The sequence below is a fragment of the Erythrolamprus reginae genome, chromosome 11, assembly GCF_031021105.1.
Source record: "Erythrolamprus reginae isolate rEryReg1 chromosome 11, rEryReg1.hap1, whole genome shotgun sequence".
Classification (NCBI taxonomy): Eukaryota; Metazoa; Chordata; class Lepidosauria; order Squamata; family Dipsadidae; genus Erythrolamprus; species Erythrolamprus reginae.
In genome coordinates, this window is record NC_091960.1 from 5,770,232 (window position 1) to 5,791,141 (window position 20,910).

A 20,910-nucleotide genomic window follows, 5' to 3' on the forward strand; every position below is an offset into this window, starting at 1 on the left:
TTGGTTTTACAATAAGGGTTTTTTAGTTGTTTTATTATTGGATTTATATGATGTTTTTTTATTACTGTTGTTAGCCGCCCCGAGTCTACGGAGAGGGGCGGCATACAAATCCAATAAACAAACAAACAAACAAATAAATGAATTGAATTGAAATGAAATAAATAAATAAATAAATTAAATAAATAAATTAAATAGATAAATAAACAGACAAACAAAAAAATAAAATAAAACAAACAAACAAACAAACAAACAAACAAACAAACTTCCCTTCAGGACACCAAGAGAAAACAATTCTGTTTTGCCGTTAAAAGGAAGGCAAGATTCGAATCTTGGCTCAACGTGGCACAAATCCAACCTCTGCTTCTTTTACGAGACTTCACAAGTGACATTTTCCTTCCCCCACTCCTCCTCCTTCCTGCTGGGGGGAGGTCAAAAAAAAAAATCACAAAAGAAAGCAAAGTGGAAAATATGATATAAATGGAACCGAGTTTCTAAAATAAAGGCTGCATTCTTCGTTCCGGGACGGCCATTACAGCATCAATAGAGTTTGTTTGGAAAAATTACGGGAGGATGTTGCAAGACCAGTTATGGAATGCAGAAAGATGGGAGAGCTGCCAAGACCCAGAACCGATGGGGGGCGGCTATTGTTTTCAGGCATTGGTAGCAATTCTGTCCATTGTCCTCTAATTTCAAGGGAAACACTCTTCCCCCCAAAGTTCTGAAATTATTTACGGAAAGGCCTTAACTTACAACCGTCCGTTTAGCGCCTCCTGCCGCACGAATCCCAGCGACCGATTAGGTCCCACAGAGTGGGCCTTCTCCGGGTCCCGTCAACTAAACAATGTCGGTTGGCGGGCCCCAGGGGAAGAGCCTTCTCTGTGGCGGCCCCGGCCCTCTGGAACCAACTCCCCCCGGAGATTAGAACTGCCCCTACTCTTCCTGCCTTCCGTAAACTCCTTAAAACCCACCTTTGCCGTCAGGCATGGGGGAACTGAAACATCTCCCCCTGGGCACGTTTAATTTATGCATGGTATGTCTGTGTGTGTGACTGTTAGCATATGGGGTTTTTTAAATATTTAAATATTTTAAATTTGCCTGATTGCTTATGATTTGTTTTTACATGTTGTGAGCCGCCCCGAGTCTTCGGAGAGGGGCGGCATACAAATCTAAGTAATAAATAAATAAATAAATAAATTACAGCAGCCCTGGAAAAAATGACTCACATGTCCATGTGCCGCCTCTATGTTTGTTTATTGATTGATTTATTTTGTCCAATACACAACGAGGGTTTTAGTGGGTATATACGTAGTAAAATACATGATTTTATTTATTGGATTTGTATGCCGCCCATCTCCGCAGACTCGGGGCGGCTAACAACAGCAGCAAAACAGTATACTGTATAACAAAATCCAATACTAAAAACAGTTAAAAACCCAATATATAAAAACCAATCATACATACAGACATACCATGCATTAAATTGTAAAGGCCTAGGGGTTATAGAGGATATACTCATAGTAAAATATATCTAAGAATAGAAGAGAAGATACAGGAATAGAACATATCAATGAAAGAATAGAAGAAGAGATAGAAGAAAGGTATAGGAGATATAGGAGAGCAATAGGACAAGGGACGGAAGGCACTCAGGCAGGCAGGGTTCCCTTGGGTACCCTTTGTTGGGGGTCAAGGGAAAGGGAGGGTCTTGCCTTCTCTTTCTGCTCAAGATCCCCATGGACAATTGGTGGGCCACTGTGGGCCACAGAATGCTGGACTCGATGGGCTTTTGCCTGATTCAGCCTGGCTCTTCTTATGTTCTTATTTGGTCCTCGCACTTATGACCATTGCAGCCTCCCAGCGATCGCGTGATTAAAATTTGGGCACTCGCCACTGGCGTGTAACTACACCGCTCAAAAAAAAAAAAGGGGGAACACTTAAACCACACAATATAACTCCAAGTAAATCAAACTTCTGTGAAATCAAACTGTCCCCTTAGGAAGCAACACTGATTGACAATCAATGTCACATGTTGTCAGCACATTCAACTTTGTACGGAACCAAATATTCAATGAGAATATTTCATTCGTTCAGATCTAGGATGTGGTCTTTGAGTGTCCCCTTAATTTTTTTGAGCAGTGTACAATGGTTGCAGCATCTTGGAGTCATGTGATCCACAAAGAAAGCGAATGGGGAAAGCCGGATTCGCTTAACAACTGTGCTATTCGTTTAACAACTGCTGTGGCTACACAAAAAAAAGGTGGGAATAACAACTGTCTTGCTTAACACAAGAACAAGGGGACACAATCTGAAGTTAGTTGGCGGAAAGATCAAAAGCAACGTGAAAAAAACATTATTTCACTGAAAGAGTAGTAGATCCTTGGAACAAACTTCTAGCAGACGTGGTTGGTAAATCCACAGTCGCTGAATTGAAACATGCCTGGGATAAACATAGATCCATCCTAAGATAAAATACAGGAAATAGTATAAGGGCAGACTAGATGGACCAGGAGGTCTTTTTCTGCCGTCAGTCTTCTGTGTTTCTATGTTTCTAACAAATTGGCTCAGCTGTAGTCATAAAGAAAGGCTTATCTGTCGGCATTTGAGAACGTGAATTTTTGATTTTTGATTTCCATTTCAACTCAAAAATCAATACATGGATTTTCAACCAAGAGAGGACAGACTTCCTTAAATTTAAGATTGACGGGCAAGATATTTTATACCGATCCAGGTACTTTTTACCTTTTTACTTTTTACGTCCATGTTGCGGGAGTCTTCGGAGAGGGGCGGCATACAAATCTAAGTAATAAATAAATAAATAAAATAAATCCATCTCACCTTTTAGATTGTGGCACGATTTAAAAAAGCAAAGGACCCTGACTTCACACAGCAAACAGCGTCTACAAATGATTCATTGTTCAGAAATGTAAAGTGCCTTTTATTACCATACATCTTGACCTTTGCCTATTGACAATGATCCCGGTGATATATCTCTTAAATAAACACAGCCTCTAAAGCTACTCGCTGTTGCAAGCCGAAACAGCACCTTTTAACCGAGCCGGGGACACAGTAAATCCTTATGTTTTCTTTTGCCTGTGTCGGCTCTGACTGCATCAACAGTGTTTTTAAAGCGTGCATAGTTTCTAATCTTTCAAGATTTCTTTTTTTTTTTCCACCCGCAGTTGTTTGCAGCCAAGCCAAACCAAAAGGCACACGGGGCAGAATCAGTCTGTACATGTCTAGACTCTTGGACACCTGAGAGGCTTGGGAACAAAGGAGTTTTGGGTGTGCACATTCAACTCTAATCCAATTTGCAAGGAACGTTTTCAAAATACCTACGCTTCAGAAACAGAACACGGCTTGCAGAAAATATAACCCACGTTTGGGTTGAAAAAAGTGAGCCTCTTGCAATTATAGATGGCCTTCAAAACCACCAAATGAGCGTTGGGGCTCGTTAACTAACTTGTTTCATTGACAAGTTTACAGGCAAGTCCTTGACTTACAACCACAACCGAGCCCCAAATTTCCTCCTAATCAACCTCCCTGTCGCTAAGTGAGACAGTGGTTGAGTGAATTTTACCCACGGACCTTCCTTGCCAGAGTTAAGTGAATTACCGCAGGTTGTTTAGTAATACGATTGTTTAAAAAATGAATAGGGCTTCCCAGTTGACTTTGTACGTCAAAAGATCACAAAAGGGGATCACGTGATCTCAGGATGCTGCCACCGTCATAAATATGAATCACTTGCCAAGTGGGATGAATTTTAGTCACGTGACCACAGGGAAGCTGCAACTCCTTAAAGTTACAATGGCACTAAAAAAGGGATTTATTTATTGAATTGATTAATTTGACTTCTATGCCGTCCAGTCCCAATGGGACTCAGTGGGACTATTTTATTTTATTTTATTATTTTATTATTTTATTTTATTTTACTTTATTATTTTATTATTGTATTTATTTTATTTTATTTTATTTTATAAGGGGCGAGTACAAGTGCACTAGAGTGCCTTCCGTCCCCTGTCCTATTGCTCTCCTACATCTCCTATACCTTTCTTCTATCCCTATATATCTTCTTCTAGTCTTTCATTGATATGTTCTATTACTATATCATCTTTTCTATTCTTTCTTAGATATATTTTACTATGAGCATCTCCTCTATAACCTTCATCATGTATTTTACTATGTGTATGTAGATATATACCCACTAAAACCCTCATTGTGTATCGGACTAAACAAACAAACAAACAAACAAACAAATAAATAAATAAACAAATAAATATATTTTATTTTATTCGATTTTTATGCTGCCCTTCTCCTTAGACTTGGGGCAGCTTACAACATGTTAGCAATAGCACTTTTTAACAGAGCCGGCATATTGCTCACCCACAACCCGGGTCCTCATTTTACCCACCTCGGAAGGATGGGTTAGGTCAACCTTGAGTCAGTGGTGAGATTTGAACCTACAGATCGACAGTCAGCTTCAGTGACCTGCAGTACAGCACTCGACCTGCTGCGCCACCCCGGCAGTGACTGATGCTTATGACTGATCCTCGCATTTACAACCGTCACAGCATTCCCCGCAACCATGTGATCACAATCTGAGCACTTGACTTGCATTATAGGCTGGTTCAGCATCCCAGGGCTACGGGTTCTCCACCTACAACCTTCTCAGCTGCCTTCTGACAAAACAGTCAGTGGGGAAGCCAACAAGAAAGGTTGCAAATCAAGGTCATCTCATGTCTTACTTAATGACTCCCTTGCTTAAATTCCCCGGTCCCTGTTGAGGTTACTACATGTACAGTACTTATCTCATTATAGCTTCTTCCCTTCCAAAAAAACGTAGCCTCCAGCTACTGGCCACGTCTAGCTGTTTCCATACTTGTTCTATGTGCACCGCACCTTAATCCACAAAGAAATGTACTACAGTATGTTCTCCTGCCTTGCTGACTACTGGGATTGTGGTCTTCGCAGTCATCCAAGTCATCCTTTAAAGCTCTACATGGCATTGGGCCAGAATACATCCAGAACCGCCTTCTACCGCACGAATCCCAGCGGCCGATAAGGTCCCACAGAGTTGGCCTTCTCCGGGTCCCATAGACCAAACAATGTCGTTTGGCGGGCCCCAGGGGAAGAGCCTTCTCTGTGGCGGCCCCAGACCACTGGAAATAACTCCCCCCAGAGATTAGAACGGCCCCCACCCTCCTTGTCTTTCCCAAATTACTCAAGACCCACCTTTATCGCCAAGCATGGGGGAGTTAAGATATTCTTTCCCCCTAGGCCATTACAAGTTATACATGGTATGTTTGTGTGTATGTTTTGTTTTACTATAAGGGTTTTTAGTTGTTTTATTAATTGGATTGTTACATGCTGTTTTTATCATTGTTGTTAGCCACCCTGAGTGTGCGGAGAGGGGCGGCATACAAATCCAATAAATAATAATAATAATAATAATGTCCCAAAGGTGCTATTTTCAAGAGGCAATTGGACTTTCTTTTTCATCTTTGATGACATTTTGCTTCTTATCCAAGAAGCTTCATCAACTCTTGACTGGATGATGGTGAATGGAAGGATTTATATTCCTTGCAGACAGCCAGTAATGAGGGGGGTTAGCATGTTTATGCACTATTTATTGAATACTTTATAGTTTTTTTATTGTCCTTCCTTCTCTAGTACCTTACTATGACCCTTAATTACTTTTAAAATAGGCAATACAGTAATTAAACTGTATGTTTTTACCCATAAACGCTTTAATCATTTTAATCATGATCTAGAACCCAACTTTTATAGCGATGAAAGAAAATTGAGCTACTTGCCTAATCTGTTATCGTACTGAACCTTGTAACCTTAAAACGTTGCTGTGCTCCTCAACAAATAATTCTGTCTGTCATTTGTCTTTTTTGTGGCTATTCAAATAATGGGATGGAAGTAGCCTGCAATAACGCACTCTAAGCATTGCACCACCATGGCTCTTTTACTGATGATTTACTTATGATTGCTGGGGTATATTCATCCGTTGAAGTCCCTAAGTCTTAAAGTTGCCAAGTTTGAAGACCACTGGCATAGGGCAGGGTAGGCAAAGTTGGCTCCCCTATTTATTTATTTATTAGACTTCTATACCGCCCAATCCCAAAGGACTATGACATGTGGACTTTAACTCCCAGAATTCCTGAGCTAGCATGACTGACTCAGGAATTCTGGGAGTTGAAGTCCACAAGTCTTAAAGTTGCCACGTTTAAAGACCTCTGGCCTAGGACAGGGGTAGGCAAAGTTGACTCTTTTATGACTTGTGGACTTCAACTCCCAGAATTCCTGAGTTAACCATGCTAACTCTGGAATTCTGGGAGTTGAAGTCCACATGACATAGAAGGGCCAACTTTGCCTACCCCTGCCCTATGCCAGAGGTCTTCAATCATGGCAACTTCAGGACTTGTGGACTTCAACTCCCAGAATTCTCAATTCCCAGAGGATTCTGGGAGTTGAAGTCCACAAGTCCTAAAAGTTGTCAAAAGTTGAAGAACTCTGCCAACCCCGGGCTGAAAACACTTGCACCCGTTAACTTTAGGCAATAAGAAAATAAAGAGAAAATAAAAAGAGGTGCATAAAAAGAGGGGCGAGAAACACCCCCAAACTCCGAGGAACGGCCGCATTTCCACGTTGCCAAAACACACTCAACTCCTGAATTCTAGCCCGTTCTTGTCCCGTTGGAAAGCGTCTTCCGATTGGTCGGCCAGCCTTCGCGAGACTCACCAATCAAACGGCAGCGCGATGACTTCATTCTTCGGCCGCCCCAGGTCCGGATTGGCTGCCGTCGATCCCGCCTCTCCCATCCCCACGTGGGAAAGGGGGAAATTCCCGGTCCGGCTTCTGATTGGTCAAGGGCGTTGTCGGCGGTGGCTCCTCTGTTGCTGAGAGGAAGCGCGAGAGGCCCGGCCGGGATAAAGACAGGCCGAGAACGGACCCTCGGTAAGTTGATGAATATGCTAATGACATGCAAACGAGATTCAAAGGAGCCCTCCAGTGAGGGGATTTCTGAGGGGAACGAAGTCTACCTCCCTTCACCTCAGGAGTTGTACTTTGCAGTCCTGCAGGGGGGAGGGGGGACGCACTCGAATCCACCCCGCACAGCCTCACGGGAGCGGTAGTTTTTCCACAGGGGACTCCCCAGGATATCGGAAGGAAGGGCCGCCGCTTGCGGACTACAACTCCCATAGACCCCGCGCGCCGGCATTTTGAGCCGCAGGCGGTCTATTCCCTCAAAGCATGATGGGTGTGCTAGTCTTTGCGCTCTCGCGCTCTCCCACTGTTCTTGCCGTCTCCCGGAGGCTTTCGCTTGCCTGAACTAATTCGGCATCGCAATCTTTGGAAGAGCAGCGATACGCGCGGCATCTTGGGAGCTGTTCGTCCGTCTAAGAGAACTTCCTGGTTTCTTCTCTGAACACTTCACAGAGTCCGGAACTACAAGGGCCGTGAGGCTTTGCGCGCCCAGCGTTTCGAAGACGGGGCGGCTTTGTGTCCTGGTGCGACATGGGAGTTGTGTCCTCAGTCCCGTTAGGAAAGGATAAGCCACAACGTTACAGAGTCAGGCTTGCCCGCTCTCCTTCGCCCAGCCTTCTTTCTCTGTACTTTTTCAGAATTAAAGTTTTTCTGGAAGAACAGGACTGCTTCATGAGGTAAAGCAGAGAGCCCTTGGAGGGACTACATGTCCCATGAGGCTTAGGGTAGGGTGCCTTCTTCCTGTTCGCCTTGCGCCAGGTAAACAAGTCTTGCCTTCTTGCTCCACCTCTTCGTTCTTATTGGCTACTGTATGCTAAGTGCCTGCCTATTCTCCCCGAAGTCGCTTTTTCACAGGTTACTGTAAGTGTTCTTCTCAAGGGAGGGGCAGGAGCCCTTCGAGCGGTCCGGCCCTCCCTCTGGAGCGCTGATAGGCGGCGCTTGCTGCCTGTCGCGGGAGGCGGGGCGGGCCGAACCTGCCCTGAGCAGCCGTTGGCCGCGCCAAAAATCTGTCACGGAGTTGTGGCCGCTGATTGGGCGGCTCTTCCAGCTGGTCCAGATTCATTCACCATTTTGTCTGTTGGAGTAAAAGGGGCTCGGAGGGGCCGAGAGGGGCTCGGGCTGGACCATCGGAAGGGGGGGTTGTGAAAAAGGGGGGGGCGGAGGGAAGAAACCGGACTGGTCCAAGATTTCCCGGAGAGAGACTTTTGGCACTCTGGAAAGAAAGGGGGAATCGTTCAGGTAAGGGGGGGGGGCGGGAGGTGCCAAGTTTAGCACCCCCACACTAAGGGTGGGGAGGTGTGGGAGGGGGAGATCTGCAGAAGGAAACATCTGCACCCCAGAACCTGCAAAGTAGGAAGAGGAATTTTAGAGGCAACTTTATTGATCCCCCCCCCAAAAAAAAATATATTGGGAAGATACCAACTGTGGGACCCGGGGGTATTCCCCACTTCCCCCCCCAAGTTTTAATGGTTCGACCCAGAGAGCGAACCTGCAGAACTGGGACAGCAATTTGCAAAAAAAACAAGCAAACCCCAAAAAGGTGGGGGAGAATCTAGCAGCGCCCCAACTTTCCCCCATCAGAATGCAGAGACTGGCTTCCGTGTCTTGTTTGCATGTGTGTGCGTGAGAGGGAGTGGGGGGGGGAAGCGAGCGAGCGCAGGCATGTTTATTATGGGATGCCACCGAGGAGGCAAGGTTCCAAGCTGAGACCCAACACCAGTTATTATGGGATAGAGCGGGGATTGACAAGGCAAGCTTGGCCGGTGTCTGCCTTGTAGCAGGAGTGGGACTGGAGAGGCTGGTAAGTTGTTGCATAATATGGGAGGGTCTTCCCGAAGTGGAGGAAGGTGGGGGGGGGGAGAGAGAGAGGGAAAGAGGAGGGATCCATAAGATCCAAGAGAAGGATCGCAGCTTTTGGGGAAAGCATTCAGGGTGGGGGTGCGGGGGAAGTGAGCAAGGTCACCTGCAGGAGGAGGAAGAGGAGGAGGAAGGGATTGAGGGATGGCTTTTCAAAGAGTGTTGGGGGGAGGAAGGAAAGATGGCACAAGCTAAACTTGGGGGAGCGAGGATAAGAGGGGGGGGGCTCTTATCCCAGAGATTTCCCACCTGGGGAATGGGATTCAGGGCTAGGGGGGGGTCAAAAGGGAGGGCTCCGATGAGGAACGCCGGCACTGGAATGTTTGCAAACCCTCCTCCCTGGCTGGGTTGCAAGGAATCTGGAGTAGGTGCCAAGAAGATGTGATGTAATGGAGAAAGAATGCCTCTAAGCATACGCAGAATTCTGTGCGTTAAAGAAAGGCAAGGGCTCAGGCCAAGGTACCCAAGGAAGAGGGGGCACGGAGACCACTAACAAGCAAACCGCTGTCCTCAAACAGCTGGTATTTGCAAGCTGAAAGGGAGGGGGTTTTAAAATGAGAAGGTTATGGATCCTTAGATTGCTTTTTTCCCCAGGAAGACTCTGTCTTTCTCTCCCCCCTCCCCTTTGCCCCTTTCTTTTGGTAGGTGGGGGGAAAAGATGAACAATTTGGCCTCCCCTCTCTACTCCATGGATTGTAAGCCTTCTGCATTCCTTTGCATCCTCCTCCTCTCTCTGGCCAGCAAGGGAGATAGGAATTCAGGAGGACTCTTTGGGAGCCCTCCAAACAATGCTGTTTAATTTACTATCAGAAACGAATTGAGTTCCTCCAGTGCTGCCTAAGCTTAAGCCTATAAAATTTATAATATTCTCAGTTGGGCCAAGGCTGGTCGGGAATGAATGAGAGAGTCGATGAGCTTGATTAAGTGTGAGGAAAATGGCTTGGTTTGAGCTGTTTGCTTATTTTATTTATTTATTTATTTATCATTTAGATTTGTATGCTGCCCCTCTCCGCAGACTCGGGGCGGCTCACAGCAGGATACAACAATTCATGACAAATCTAAATATAATTTAAAATATTTAAAAAAACCCATTTACTAAGCAAACATACACACAAACATACCATGCATAAATTGTACATGCCCGGGGGGAGTGATTCAGTTCCCCCATGCCTGATGACAAAGGTGGGTTTTAAGGAGTTTACGAAAGGCAGGGAGAGTAGGGGCAGTTCTAATCTCTGGGGGGAGTTGGTTCCAGAGAGTCGGGGCCGCCACAGAGAAGGCTCTTCCCCTGGGGCCCGCCAACCGACATTGTTTAGTTGACGGGACCCGGAGAAGGCCCACTCTGTGGGACCTAATAATTATTGGCATTTTGACTTGATTATCTTGAACAAATCAAGGCCACGAACACATCCAACACACATTCCTCCTCCTATGCCCCCCCCCAACAACAATCCTATGAGGTGAGTTGGGTTGAGAGAGAGGAACTAGCCCAAAGTCACCTGGCCAGCTTTCATGCCTAAGGTCAGAACTCGCATCTTCTAGTTTCTAGTTTGGTGCCTTACCCACATAGACCAGTGGTTCTCAATCTAGGGGTCGCGACCCCTTTGGGGGTCTCACAACCATTTCACAGGGGTCACTTCCCCTGGTGTTAGTAACTAAAGCTTCTATTCTGGCGTCTTGGAACATATTTTTACAATCTGACCAATCAGGCGTTAACAGTGGGGGTGTCCCTCTGACCTCCCTGCCAATCAGCTTCAAGCTTTGATGGAAGTCTTGGCGCTAGACTTATGGTTGGGGGTCATCACAACATGAAGGACTGTATTAAGGGGTCAAAGCATTAGAAAGGTTGAAAACCACTGCACTAGACCAAACAGGCTCTCTAATATTTATTGGAGAGTAATAAATTAATTATAATTGATATTTGAAAAAGCAATTCACGTGGACTTCATTGGAGTCCAGGAATGTCCTTCAGCAGAATTACCACTGTTAAAGATGACATTTGTTGTTACCTAGATAGTTTGTCAAAGGCTAAGTTCAGGTAGACACTAAATCTACATTGATGGGATATTTTGAATCTAAAAATTGAAGTTGTAGTTTCTCCTATAATCGCATTGACACTGAGTTGGGACCTAATATTAAAAGTGCTGCAACTTCAGTGTGTGTGCGTGCGTGTCTGTGCATAGACACACAATTTATTTTAAATTATTTATTTTCTTGTTCAAGCAAGAGTAAGAACCTAGAATGAATATATATATATATATATATATATATATATATATATATATATATATATATTTGTTTTCGTAAATTTTCACGGGTATATGTATGTAGATTGTTCTGAGTTCGGGTTTTGCCCTGTGTAATGTTTTGCATGTCTATGCGACGTTTCGGTGAAATCACATTCACCATCTTCAGGCTGGAGTACAACAACACAAAGATTGGAACTCCAGCCTGAAGATGGTGAATGTGATTTCACCGAAACGTCGCATAGACATGCAAAACATTACACAGGGCAAAACCCGAACTCAGAACAATCTACATATATATATATATATATATATTCAGCAAAAACATGTGTTGTATATATATATATATATATATATATATATATATATATATATATATATATATATATATGAAGGTGTTGGTAAATTCGGGTTTCTTCCTGTGTAAGATTTCTGGCGATGTTTCGATGAGGTCCCAGTCGTCATCTCCAGGCTGGTACTTTTATTTATTTATTTATTTATTTTATTTATTAGATTTGTATGCCGCCCCTCTCCGAAGACTCGGGGCGGCTAACAACAATATAAAAAGACAATGTAAACAAATCTAATATTAAAAACAATCTTAAAAAAACCCAATTTAAAGAACCACTCATACATACAACCATACCATGTATAAATTCTATGAGCCTAGGGGAAAGGGAAATTTCAATTCCCCCATGCCTGATGACAGAGGAACTTGCGAAAGGCAAGGAGGGTGGGGGCAACTCTGATATCTGGGGGGAGCTGGTTCCAGTGGGTCGGGGCCGCCACAGAGAAGGCTCTTCTCCTGGGTCCTGCCAAACGACATTGCTTAGATTATATATATATATATATATACTTTTGTCCTTGTGCTAGGGCAAACACTTTGAAACTTACACCAGAAGAAACCCGAATATATACATACACACACACACGTGTGTGTGTGTGTGTGTGTGTGTGTGTTGTGTGTGTATAAACACCTTAGGATGGGTTTACATTTAAATTAAAAAAATATCACTTTGCCTGTATATAGATATTCTTGCATAATGTCTTTTTGTACATACATATAATGTATAGCTTGTTGAAAATTTGCATGCTTATTTATTTCAAGCTCCCAGACTGGAATTGAGAGGCCTTTTAAAGTTTGGAGTAGACAGTTCAGGATAAGGAATTGGGTGAGAATAACGGGGAAGGGAGACACAGACAAAAAGGCATTATTGAGTCCTCAGTGAAGAATAGCCGAGGAAGTTCGTCTTTATTAATGAGTAGTTTATAGCTCAAGCGGGAAAGTTATTATGTTCACATTTCAAAACATTGTGACAGTCCGCTTTAAAACCAAAATTTCAGACTTCTTTTGCTTGGAGGATTAAGTTGATGGTCGGAGAAATCCGATTACAGGAAAGTGATACAAGGGAGGATGGCCCGGTAACCTCCTTCTTGTCTGTTTCCTCTTAGCTCCCTGAACCTATGCCCAGCCCAGGAGGAAGATGAAACCCGTGAAAAAGGCTGCCAGTTCCTCCTCTTCCTCCTCTTCCGGTAGCAGCAGCTGCAGCCGCTCTCCACCCTCCACCCGGGCCAAAACTCAGAAGCGCAAGACCGCCATAGACGAGAGCCCCGCGCTTGAAGAAGGAGCGGAAGAGGAGGCGCCCGATCAACCCCCAGCATTTGTGGGTGCCCGGCGCATGCAAGTACAGATGGACCCCAGCCTGCGGGACTTGGCCGGAGCTCACGATGACCCCTACAAACTGCCCGAAGGTGAAACGCAGGCGGGGGCTGAGGCCTGCGGGACAGAAGCCTCCTTGAACCGCAAGACGGCTACTTTTAAGTCGCGGGCGCCCTGCCGGAAGAACCCTGGGGGCGAAGAGTCAAACGGCAGCGAGAACGTAGCCGCCACCTTGGCAGACGAGCCTCGGCGCTGCCCTTCTTCTAGCACGGACACAGCCAGCGAGCACTCCGCGGATGAGAACGACAAAGGGTTGGGGAACATGTGGGCGACGCCCCCCAGTGCGTACGACCTACGCCAGCTGCGTTCCCAGCGGGTGCTGGCTCGGCGGGACGGACTCTTCCAGCCAGCCATTGTGAAGCAGGTCAGACGAGGGCAGGACTTGGGGGTGCAGTTTGTGGCGGACCGGGTCACGGCATATTACGAAGGGGCCCTTGGATCGGCTGCTCTGGACATTGTGCTGGACGCTACCCCTCCCCCTGGAGCCGTGGCTGTGGGTACCACTGTCTGCGCTTGCGTGAACCCCGAGGAGACTGCTTACCAGGAAGGCACGGTGGTGGAAGTCAGCGTCAAACCTGCTTCTTACAAAGTCCGATTCGCCCATCTGGCGGCTCTCCCTGGAACTGCCAGTACCGCCCGCAAAGACTCCGCCTGGGTGCCCCGCTCGGCCCTGCGGCTCCTGCGCTCCCCGTGGCATTGTGACAATCCCCCTGAAGACAACAAGCCCCCCGAAACAGTGCCTCCCTTGCCGGAGCCGGAGGAAGCTGTTCTGGCCCTCTCGTGCCCCGAGTCCAAGCAGCCCGAAGACGCCGAAGTATCCAAGATCAGCGCGGGGGTGCGGGCAGAGGAGAAGTCCGTGGTGGTGCCACCCCAGATCCTGTCCCCCCCAAAGTCGCCAGCCTTCCCTCGCCTTCCCGAGCAGCAATCGCCTTTGCTGAGCCCGGAAGCGAGCGGAAGCCGCAGCAGCAGCGTCATGTCCGTCGATAAGTGCAGCACGCCAGGGTCCTCTCGCTCCCGGACGCCCCTCACCGCCGCCCAGCAGAAGTACAAGAAAGGGGACGTGGTGTGCACCCCCAACGGCATCCGCAAGAAGTTCAACGGGAAGCAGTGGCGGCGGCTCTGCTCGCGGGACAGCTGCATGAAGGAGTCCCAGCGGCGGGGCTACTGCTCGCGCCACCTCTCCATGCGCACCAAGGAAATGGAAAGCCTCTCGGAAGGCCGAGCCAGTGGCCTGCGGGAGGGCAGCACCGAGTTTGACTGGGACGAGACGTCGCGGGACAGTGAGGCCAGCAGCGCCCGAGGGGACTCGCGGCCTCGGCTGGTGGCTCCCGCAGATATGTCGCGCTTTGAGTTTGACGAGTGCGAAGCCGCCGTCATGCTGGTGTCCCTGGGCAGCTCCCGCTCGGGCACCCCGTCTTTCTCGCCGGTCTCCAACCAGTCCCCCTTCTCCCCTGCCCCCTCCCCGTCGCCTTCCCCGCTCTTTGGCTTCCGCCCAGCCAATTTCAGCCCCATTAACGCCTCGCCCGTGATACAGCGGGCCGCCGCGCGCAGCCGCCACGTGAGCGCCAGCACCCCGAAGGGAGTCGGGGGCGCCGTGCTGAGCCCCGAGATGCTGCACCACGCCACCTCCCGGGAGCGCCACCATTCGGGCATCAGCTTCCAGACCAACCTTACCTTCACCGTCCCGATGAGTCCCAGTAAGCGGAAAGCCGAGTCGCACCACAGCAGCACCAGTTCCGCGGCCGACTTCCACAAGAACGACAGTCTCGACTCGGGCGTGGAATCCATTTCTCACACCCCTACCCCTTCCACCCCTGCCGGCTTCCGGGCCGTGTCGCCTGCGGGCGCCGGTCCTTTTTCCTCACGCTCCCAGCAGGCCTCTCCTCTCTTGCTGGTCCCCCCGCCGGCTGGACTGACCTCCGACCCGAGCCCTACAGTGAGGAGGGTGCCCGCCGTGCAGAGAGACTCCCCCGTGATCGTGCGTAACCCCGACGTCCCGTTGCCCTCCAAGTTCACAGAGAAGCCGCTGGAGAGCCGAGGGGGCAGCCCAAGGATGGGGAAAGCCGGCGCCAAGGAACACCTGTCAGGCAAGGGGCAGTTGCAAATGCCGGTGCCCATTAATGTGGGCCGGACTCTGCCTTCCAGCCAGCCCAGTGCAGTATCTGTGCCCGAACAAGCCCCACCCGCCTTCAGTGTGTCCTCCCCCTTTCAACCCGTGGCCTTCCACCCTTCCCCAGCTGCCCTCCTGCCTCTCCTCGTCCCCGGAGAGTACACCAGCCACCCTACTCCCAAGAAGGAGATCATCATGGGAAGACCTGGCACAGGTAAGCTTTGGGGCTTACTCAATTTCTCTTTGGTTTTGCCTTCGGGTGTGCTTGTCGCTTTTGCCTCTGTGTGTTTATTTCTCTTTCCCCATCGTTGCTTGTATCCTAAGATTTTTATTAATATTGATTGTTTCTTCGTTGCTTATTTGACCCCTGTGACAATCATTCTCTTGACAAATCTATATTTTCATTTATGTACACTGAGAGCATCTGCACCAAGACCAATGGAGCCCCTCCCTTATGAAACCAGGTTGCAACGCCTTGGTCTCTGCAGCCTTGAAAGACGGCGTTTAAGGGGTGACTTGATCGAAGTGTATAAAATCATGCATGGTGATAGAAAAGGTGGATAGAGAAAAATATATTTTCTCTATCACACAATACTAGGACGAGGGGGCCCTCCCTAAAGCTCATAGGTAAGAAAGTGAGGACAAATCAAGGGAAATATTTCTTCACCCAGAGGGCCGTTGGTTTATGGAATTCACTTCCAGAAGAGGTCGTGACAGCTGTCAGCCTGGATAGCTTCAAGGCAGGATTGGACAGATTCATGGATGCCAAGTGTATTGGTGGTTATTGAAACGGATGTCCATGTGCCGCCTCTATGTTGCTTGAGGCAGGCAGGGTTCTCTTGAGTACCATTTGTTGGGGGTCAGGGGAAAGGGAGGGTCTTGCCTTCTCTTTCTGCTCAAGATCCCCATGGACAATTGGTGGGCCACTGTGTGACATAGAATGCTGGACTCGATGGGCTTTGGCCCCATTCAGCACGGCTCTTCTTAGGTTCTTATGTTCTTAATTCCTTGTGTGTCCAATCACACTTGGCCAATATAGAATTCTATTCTGTTCTATTCTGTTCTATTCTATTCTATTCTATTCTACCAGGCCCCAAAATAAAACGTGTTAAAACCCAAACTGCTTAGCCTTAGTGGCTCTCAGGCAAGGTGCTGGGATATGGGGGTGGGGTGGGGTGTGGTGTCCCTCCACAACCATTCACCGCAGACAATTTGCCATGACCAGCTCCCCGCAGCAAAAAGAGTTAACGCTTAATATCAAAGAAACCGTGGAATAAAGGCTATTTAAAGAAAGGTTGCCCAAGGAGGAGCAACATGAAACAGGAATGACAGCAATGAAAATTTGAAAGCGTTTTTGATCGATTTTAAATAAATCAATTAAAATTGTCCTGTGAGTTGGCCGTGACAAGTTGTCCCATTCCAAAGGGTTATGGCACAGGCAGGGGTGGGGGGAAACCTGGAGGAATTATTATTATTATTATTATTATTATTATTATTATTATTATTATTATTAATTGTATTTGTATGCCGCCCCTCTCCGCAGACTCGGGGCGGCTAACAACAATGATAAAAAACAACATGTAACAATCCAATTTAATAAAACAACTAAAAACCCTTATTATAAAAACCAAACATACACACAAACATACCATACATAGTTTCAAGTTTTATTGGATTTATATGCCGCCCCTCTCCAAAAACTTGGGGCGGCTAACAGCAATCATAGACAGTGTACAATAATAATCCAATACTAAAAGCGAATTAAAAACCCCTTAATATATATAACCAAACACAGATACAAACATACCATGCATACCATTGTAACGGCCTAGGGGGAGAAGAAATCTCAATTCCCCCATGCCTGGTGGCAGAGGTGGGTTTTAAGTAGCTTACGAAAGGCGAGGAGGGTGGGGGCAATTCTAATCTCTGGGGGGAGTTGGTTCCAGAGGGCCGGGGCCGCCACAGAGAAGGCTCTTCCCCTGGGTTCGTTTAGTTGACGGGACCAGGAGAAGACCCACTCTGTGGGACCTAACTGGCCGCTGGGATTCGTGCGGCAGAAATATAACTTGTAAATGGCCTGGGGGAAGGAATATCCTAACTCCCCCATGCCTGGCGACAAAGGTGGGTCTTGAGTAAATCCCAGTGCAAATGGCTGTTTTTGAGTTTCCATGTTCTAATTTCAGAACTCCGAGCGGTTCTGACAACCGCTCCCCTTCCTCCAAAGAACTGGTACAAAATTTGAACCTTGGCTTGGTGACCAGGAGCCCATGCTGGCAAATGAGTGGGCTGGTGCTGACTTCTTCTGTGCCCGAAACAAGCAATCTGCTCAAGGGAGGGGAAGGAAGCCTCTTTTCTCTTCACTAAAATAGAATTTGCAGTTTTGCTTCTTCAGGCTATTCACCTTTAAAAATAGAGGGGGAAAACTTGGTTTTCCTGAGCAGATTTGATTTTGGAAAGCTAGAAACATAGAAGTCTGACGGCAGAAAAAGACCTCATGGTCCATCTAGTCTGCCCTTATACTATTTCCTGTATTTTATCTTACGATGGATCTATGTTTATCCCAGGCATGTTTAAATTCAGTTCCTGTGGATTTACCAACTATGTCTGCTGGAAGTTTGTTCCAAGGATCTACTACTCTTTCAGTAAAATAATATTTTCTCATGTTGCTTTTGATCTTTCCCCCAACTAACTTCAGATTGTGTCCCCTTGTTCTTGTGTTCACTTTCCTATTAAAAACACTTCCCTCCTGGACCTTATTTAACCCTTTAATATATTTAAATGTTTCGATCATGTCCCCCCTTTTCCTTCTGTCCTCCAGACTATACAGATTGAGTTCATTAAGTCTTTCCTGATACGTTTTATGCTTAAGACCTTCCACCATTCTTGTAGCCCGTCTTTGGACCCGTTCAATTTTGTCAGTATCTTTTTGTAGGTGAGGTCTCCAGAACTGAACACAGTACTCCAAATGTGGTCTCACCAGCATTCTATATAGCGGGATCATAATCTCCCTCTTCCTGCTTGTTATACCTCTAGCTATGCAGCCAAGCATCCTACTTGCTTTCCCTACCCCCCGACTGCACTGCTCACCCATTTTGAGACTGTCAGAAATCACGACCCCTAAATCCTTTTCTTTTGAAGTATTTGCTAACACAGAACTGCCAATACAATACTCAGATTGGGGATTCCTTTGCCCCAAGTGCATTATTTTACATTTGGAAACATTAAACTGCAGTTTCCATTGCTTTGAAAGCTGTTTGTTTTATTTAAATAAAAAATAACTACATACACAGAGTTCGGGGCAACGCTTTGTGGTTTCTCTTCTCTCGTCAACGATCGCCAACCCTAGCATCCTCCACAAAGGTGGTTGTGAGAATAAGCACACCAAGCTGGGGAAGAAAAACAGGAAGTTTCTTCAAAAAAACCCCCCAAACCCTGGGTCTCTACAGTTGTGATATTAGGATTTAAGTAATCCCTTGTTTTTCACTGGGGATGCGTTCCAAGACCATCCATGAAAAACGAATTTCCTTGAAGCAGAGCAGTGTTTCCCAGAACTCCCAGAATTAGCTGGCTGGGGAATTCTGGGAGTTGAATTCCAAATATCTTCAAGTTGTCAAGGTTGGGAAACACTGTAGAGGAAATATATATATTTTTAATGTATTTAATGAGTATTTGGACTTCTAAAATCCACTCTTTGTATTAAACTCATGCCCTCATCACCTCGAGGTTCGATTACTGCAACGCTCTCTACATGGGGCTACCTTTGAAAAGTGTTCGGAAACTTCATATCGTGCAGAATGCGGCCTGCACTGGCTGCCGATCGGTTTCCGGTCACAATTCAAGGTGTTGGTAATGACCTTTAAAGCCCTACATGGCATTGGGCCAGAATACATCCGGAACCGCCTTCTACCGCACGAATTCCAGCGGCCAATGAGGTCCCACAGAGTTGGCCTTCTCCGGGTCCCATAGACCAAACAATGTCGTTTGGCGGGCCCCAGGGGAAGAGCCTTCTCTGTGGCGGCCCCGGCCCTCTGGAATCAACTCCCCCCAGAGATTAGAATGGCCTCCACCCTCCTTGTCTTTCGCAAATTACTCAAGACCCACCTTTGTCGCCAGGCATGGGGGAGTTAGGATATTCCTTCCCCAAGGCCATTACAAGTTATGTATGGTAGGTTTGTGTGTATGTTTGGTTTTTTATAATAAGGGTTTTTAGTTGTTTTATTAAATTGGATTGTTACATGTTGTTTTTTTCATCATTGTCGTTAGCCGCCCCGAGTCTGCGGAGAGGGGCGGCATACAAATCCAATAAATAATAATAAATAATAATAATAATAAACAGTCCTTCTATAGCGTTTCTCAGCTGGAACTACATGTGACATCCTACCAGTTTCTTTAATAGAGGTCAGTAGTTCTGTAGAAGAATTTTATGAATTTTTAATGGATTTAAAAATTTTAATGGATTTAAGCCCCCTTTGAAAACCTGTGAAATAGCGAATCCGCAAAAGATGAACCATGAACCTCTCGTCTAATGGGGGGAAAAAGGGAAGACTATTGATCTATCTGCGAAAGGTAAACGGGGCTTTTTATGGGAGCAAATTCCATTCTCTCGAGAGCGCTCTTGATGAAAAGTCTCTTGCAATCCATCATCCATCTGGCTTCTGAGAATAGCTTCCAGATGGTTCCGGGAAGCTGGGTGTGAAGTCATCCTCTCTCGGTTGCTCTACCCACTGGAGATTCCAGCTAGACGTTCTGTGCAGAATAGTCTTTTGATGGGTCTGTCTTTCAGGACTCTCTCGTTCTCATGGTCTCTTTAAGTTGCTTTTTAACACGACAAGCTTTTGTGGATGTTGCTTTTCGAGTGTGAGAGAGATTTAAAACTCCGAGTTCGAATTCTCTCGACTTGAGCCGGTTCCTAGCCAACCTCCATCATACCCTAAACCAGGGGTCCCCAAACTTTTTACACAGGGGGCCAGTTCACTGTCCCTCGGGCTGTTGGAGGGCCGGACTATAAAAAAAACCCCTATGAACAAATCCCTATGCACACTTGCACATACCTTATCTTAAAGTAAAAAACAAAATGGGAATGTACTATTTAGAGGGGGGGAAGAAGTCTGAAATTCATATATGTTTATATTTTGTTTTTAATTTTGGCTGGGAAAAAGTGTTTATAAAGTGAAAGGTGATTGGATCATGTATAGTTTTCTTCCAGGCCATTCACAGGGTGGCTAGACAATATCTTGCTCTGTGTTTTATCCAGCACAGAAATCTTTGGTCAATAGGATGGGGACTGATACAGTTTGGCCAGTTTGGTTGAGGTGCCAGACTTGAAACTGGGAAACCATGAGTTCTAGTCCCATCTTAAACACATCAAACAGGGTGACTTTGGGCCAATTGCCAGGAGACTGTGAGTTTTAGTCCCGCCTTAGGCACGAAACCTGGTTGGGTGACTTTGGGCCAATCGCCAGGAGACTGTGAGTTCTAGTCCCGCCTTAGGCATGAAACCTGGTTGGGTGACTTTGGCCCAATCGCCAGGAGACTGTGAGTTCCAGTCCCGCCTTAGGCACGAAACCTGGTTGGGTGACTTTGGGCCAATCGCCAGGAGACTGTGAGTTCTAGTCGCGCCTTAGGCATGAAACCTGGTTGGGTGACTTTGGCCCAATCGCCAGGAGACTGTGAGTTCTAGTCCTGCCTTAGGCACAAAACCTGGTTGGGTGACTTTGGGCCAATCGCCAGGAGACTGTGAGTTCTAGTCCTGCCTTAGGCACAGAACCTGGTTGGGTGACTTTGGGCCAATCGCCAGGAGACTGTGAGTTCTAGTCCTGCCTTAGGCATGAAACCTGGTTGGGTGACTCAGGGTTAGAGTGTTTGAAGCCAAAAATAAATAATGTAAAAAGTTGAAAAGAGAAAAAAAAAACCACCCTGAAAGAAGAAAGCAATTTTTTTTAAAAAAAGCCCAGCCCTGCCAACATGTGTTACACAGCCACATCTGTTGC

At 46.7% G+C, this 20,910-nt stretch overlaps 1 protein-coding gene across 2 annotated transcripts in view; it reads left to right on the forward strand.

Annotated features, from left to right (window-relative positions):
- The first annotated feature begins 6,859 nt into the window (after positions 1 to 6,859).
- Positions 6,860 to 20,910, forward strand: part of CIC (capicua transcriptional repressor) — a 64,455-nt gene continuing 50,404 nt past the window's right edge. The window contains exons 1-2 of one of the 2 annotated variants that reach the window (XM_070764946.1): positions 6,860 to 6,957; positions 12,543 to 15,134. In XM_070764946.1, the coding sequence (XP_070621047.1) occupies positions 12,575 to 15,134 (2,560 nt within the window). In that variant the 5' untranslated portion in view covers positions 6,860 to 6,957; positions 12,543 to 12,574. Of the gene's footprint in view, positions 6,958 to 8,146; positions 8,227 to 12,542; positions 15,135 to 20,910 lie in introns of those variants that run through there. The other variant, XM_070764947.1, reaches the window with a different exon arrangement.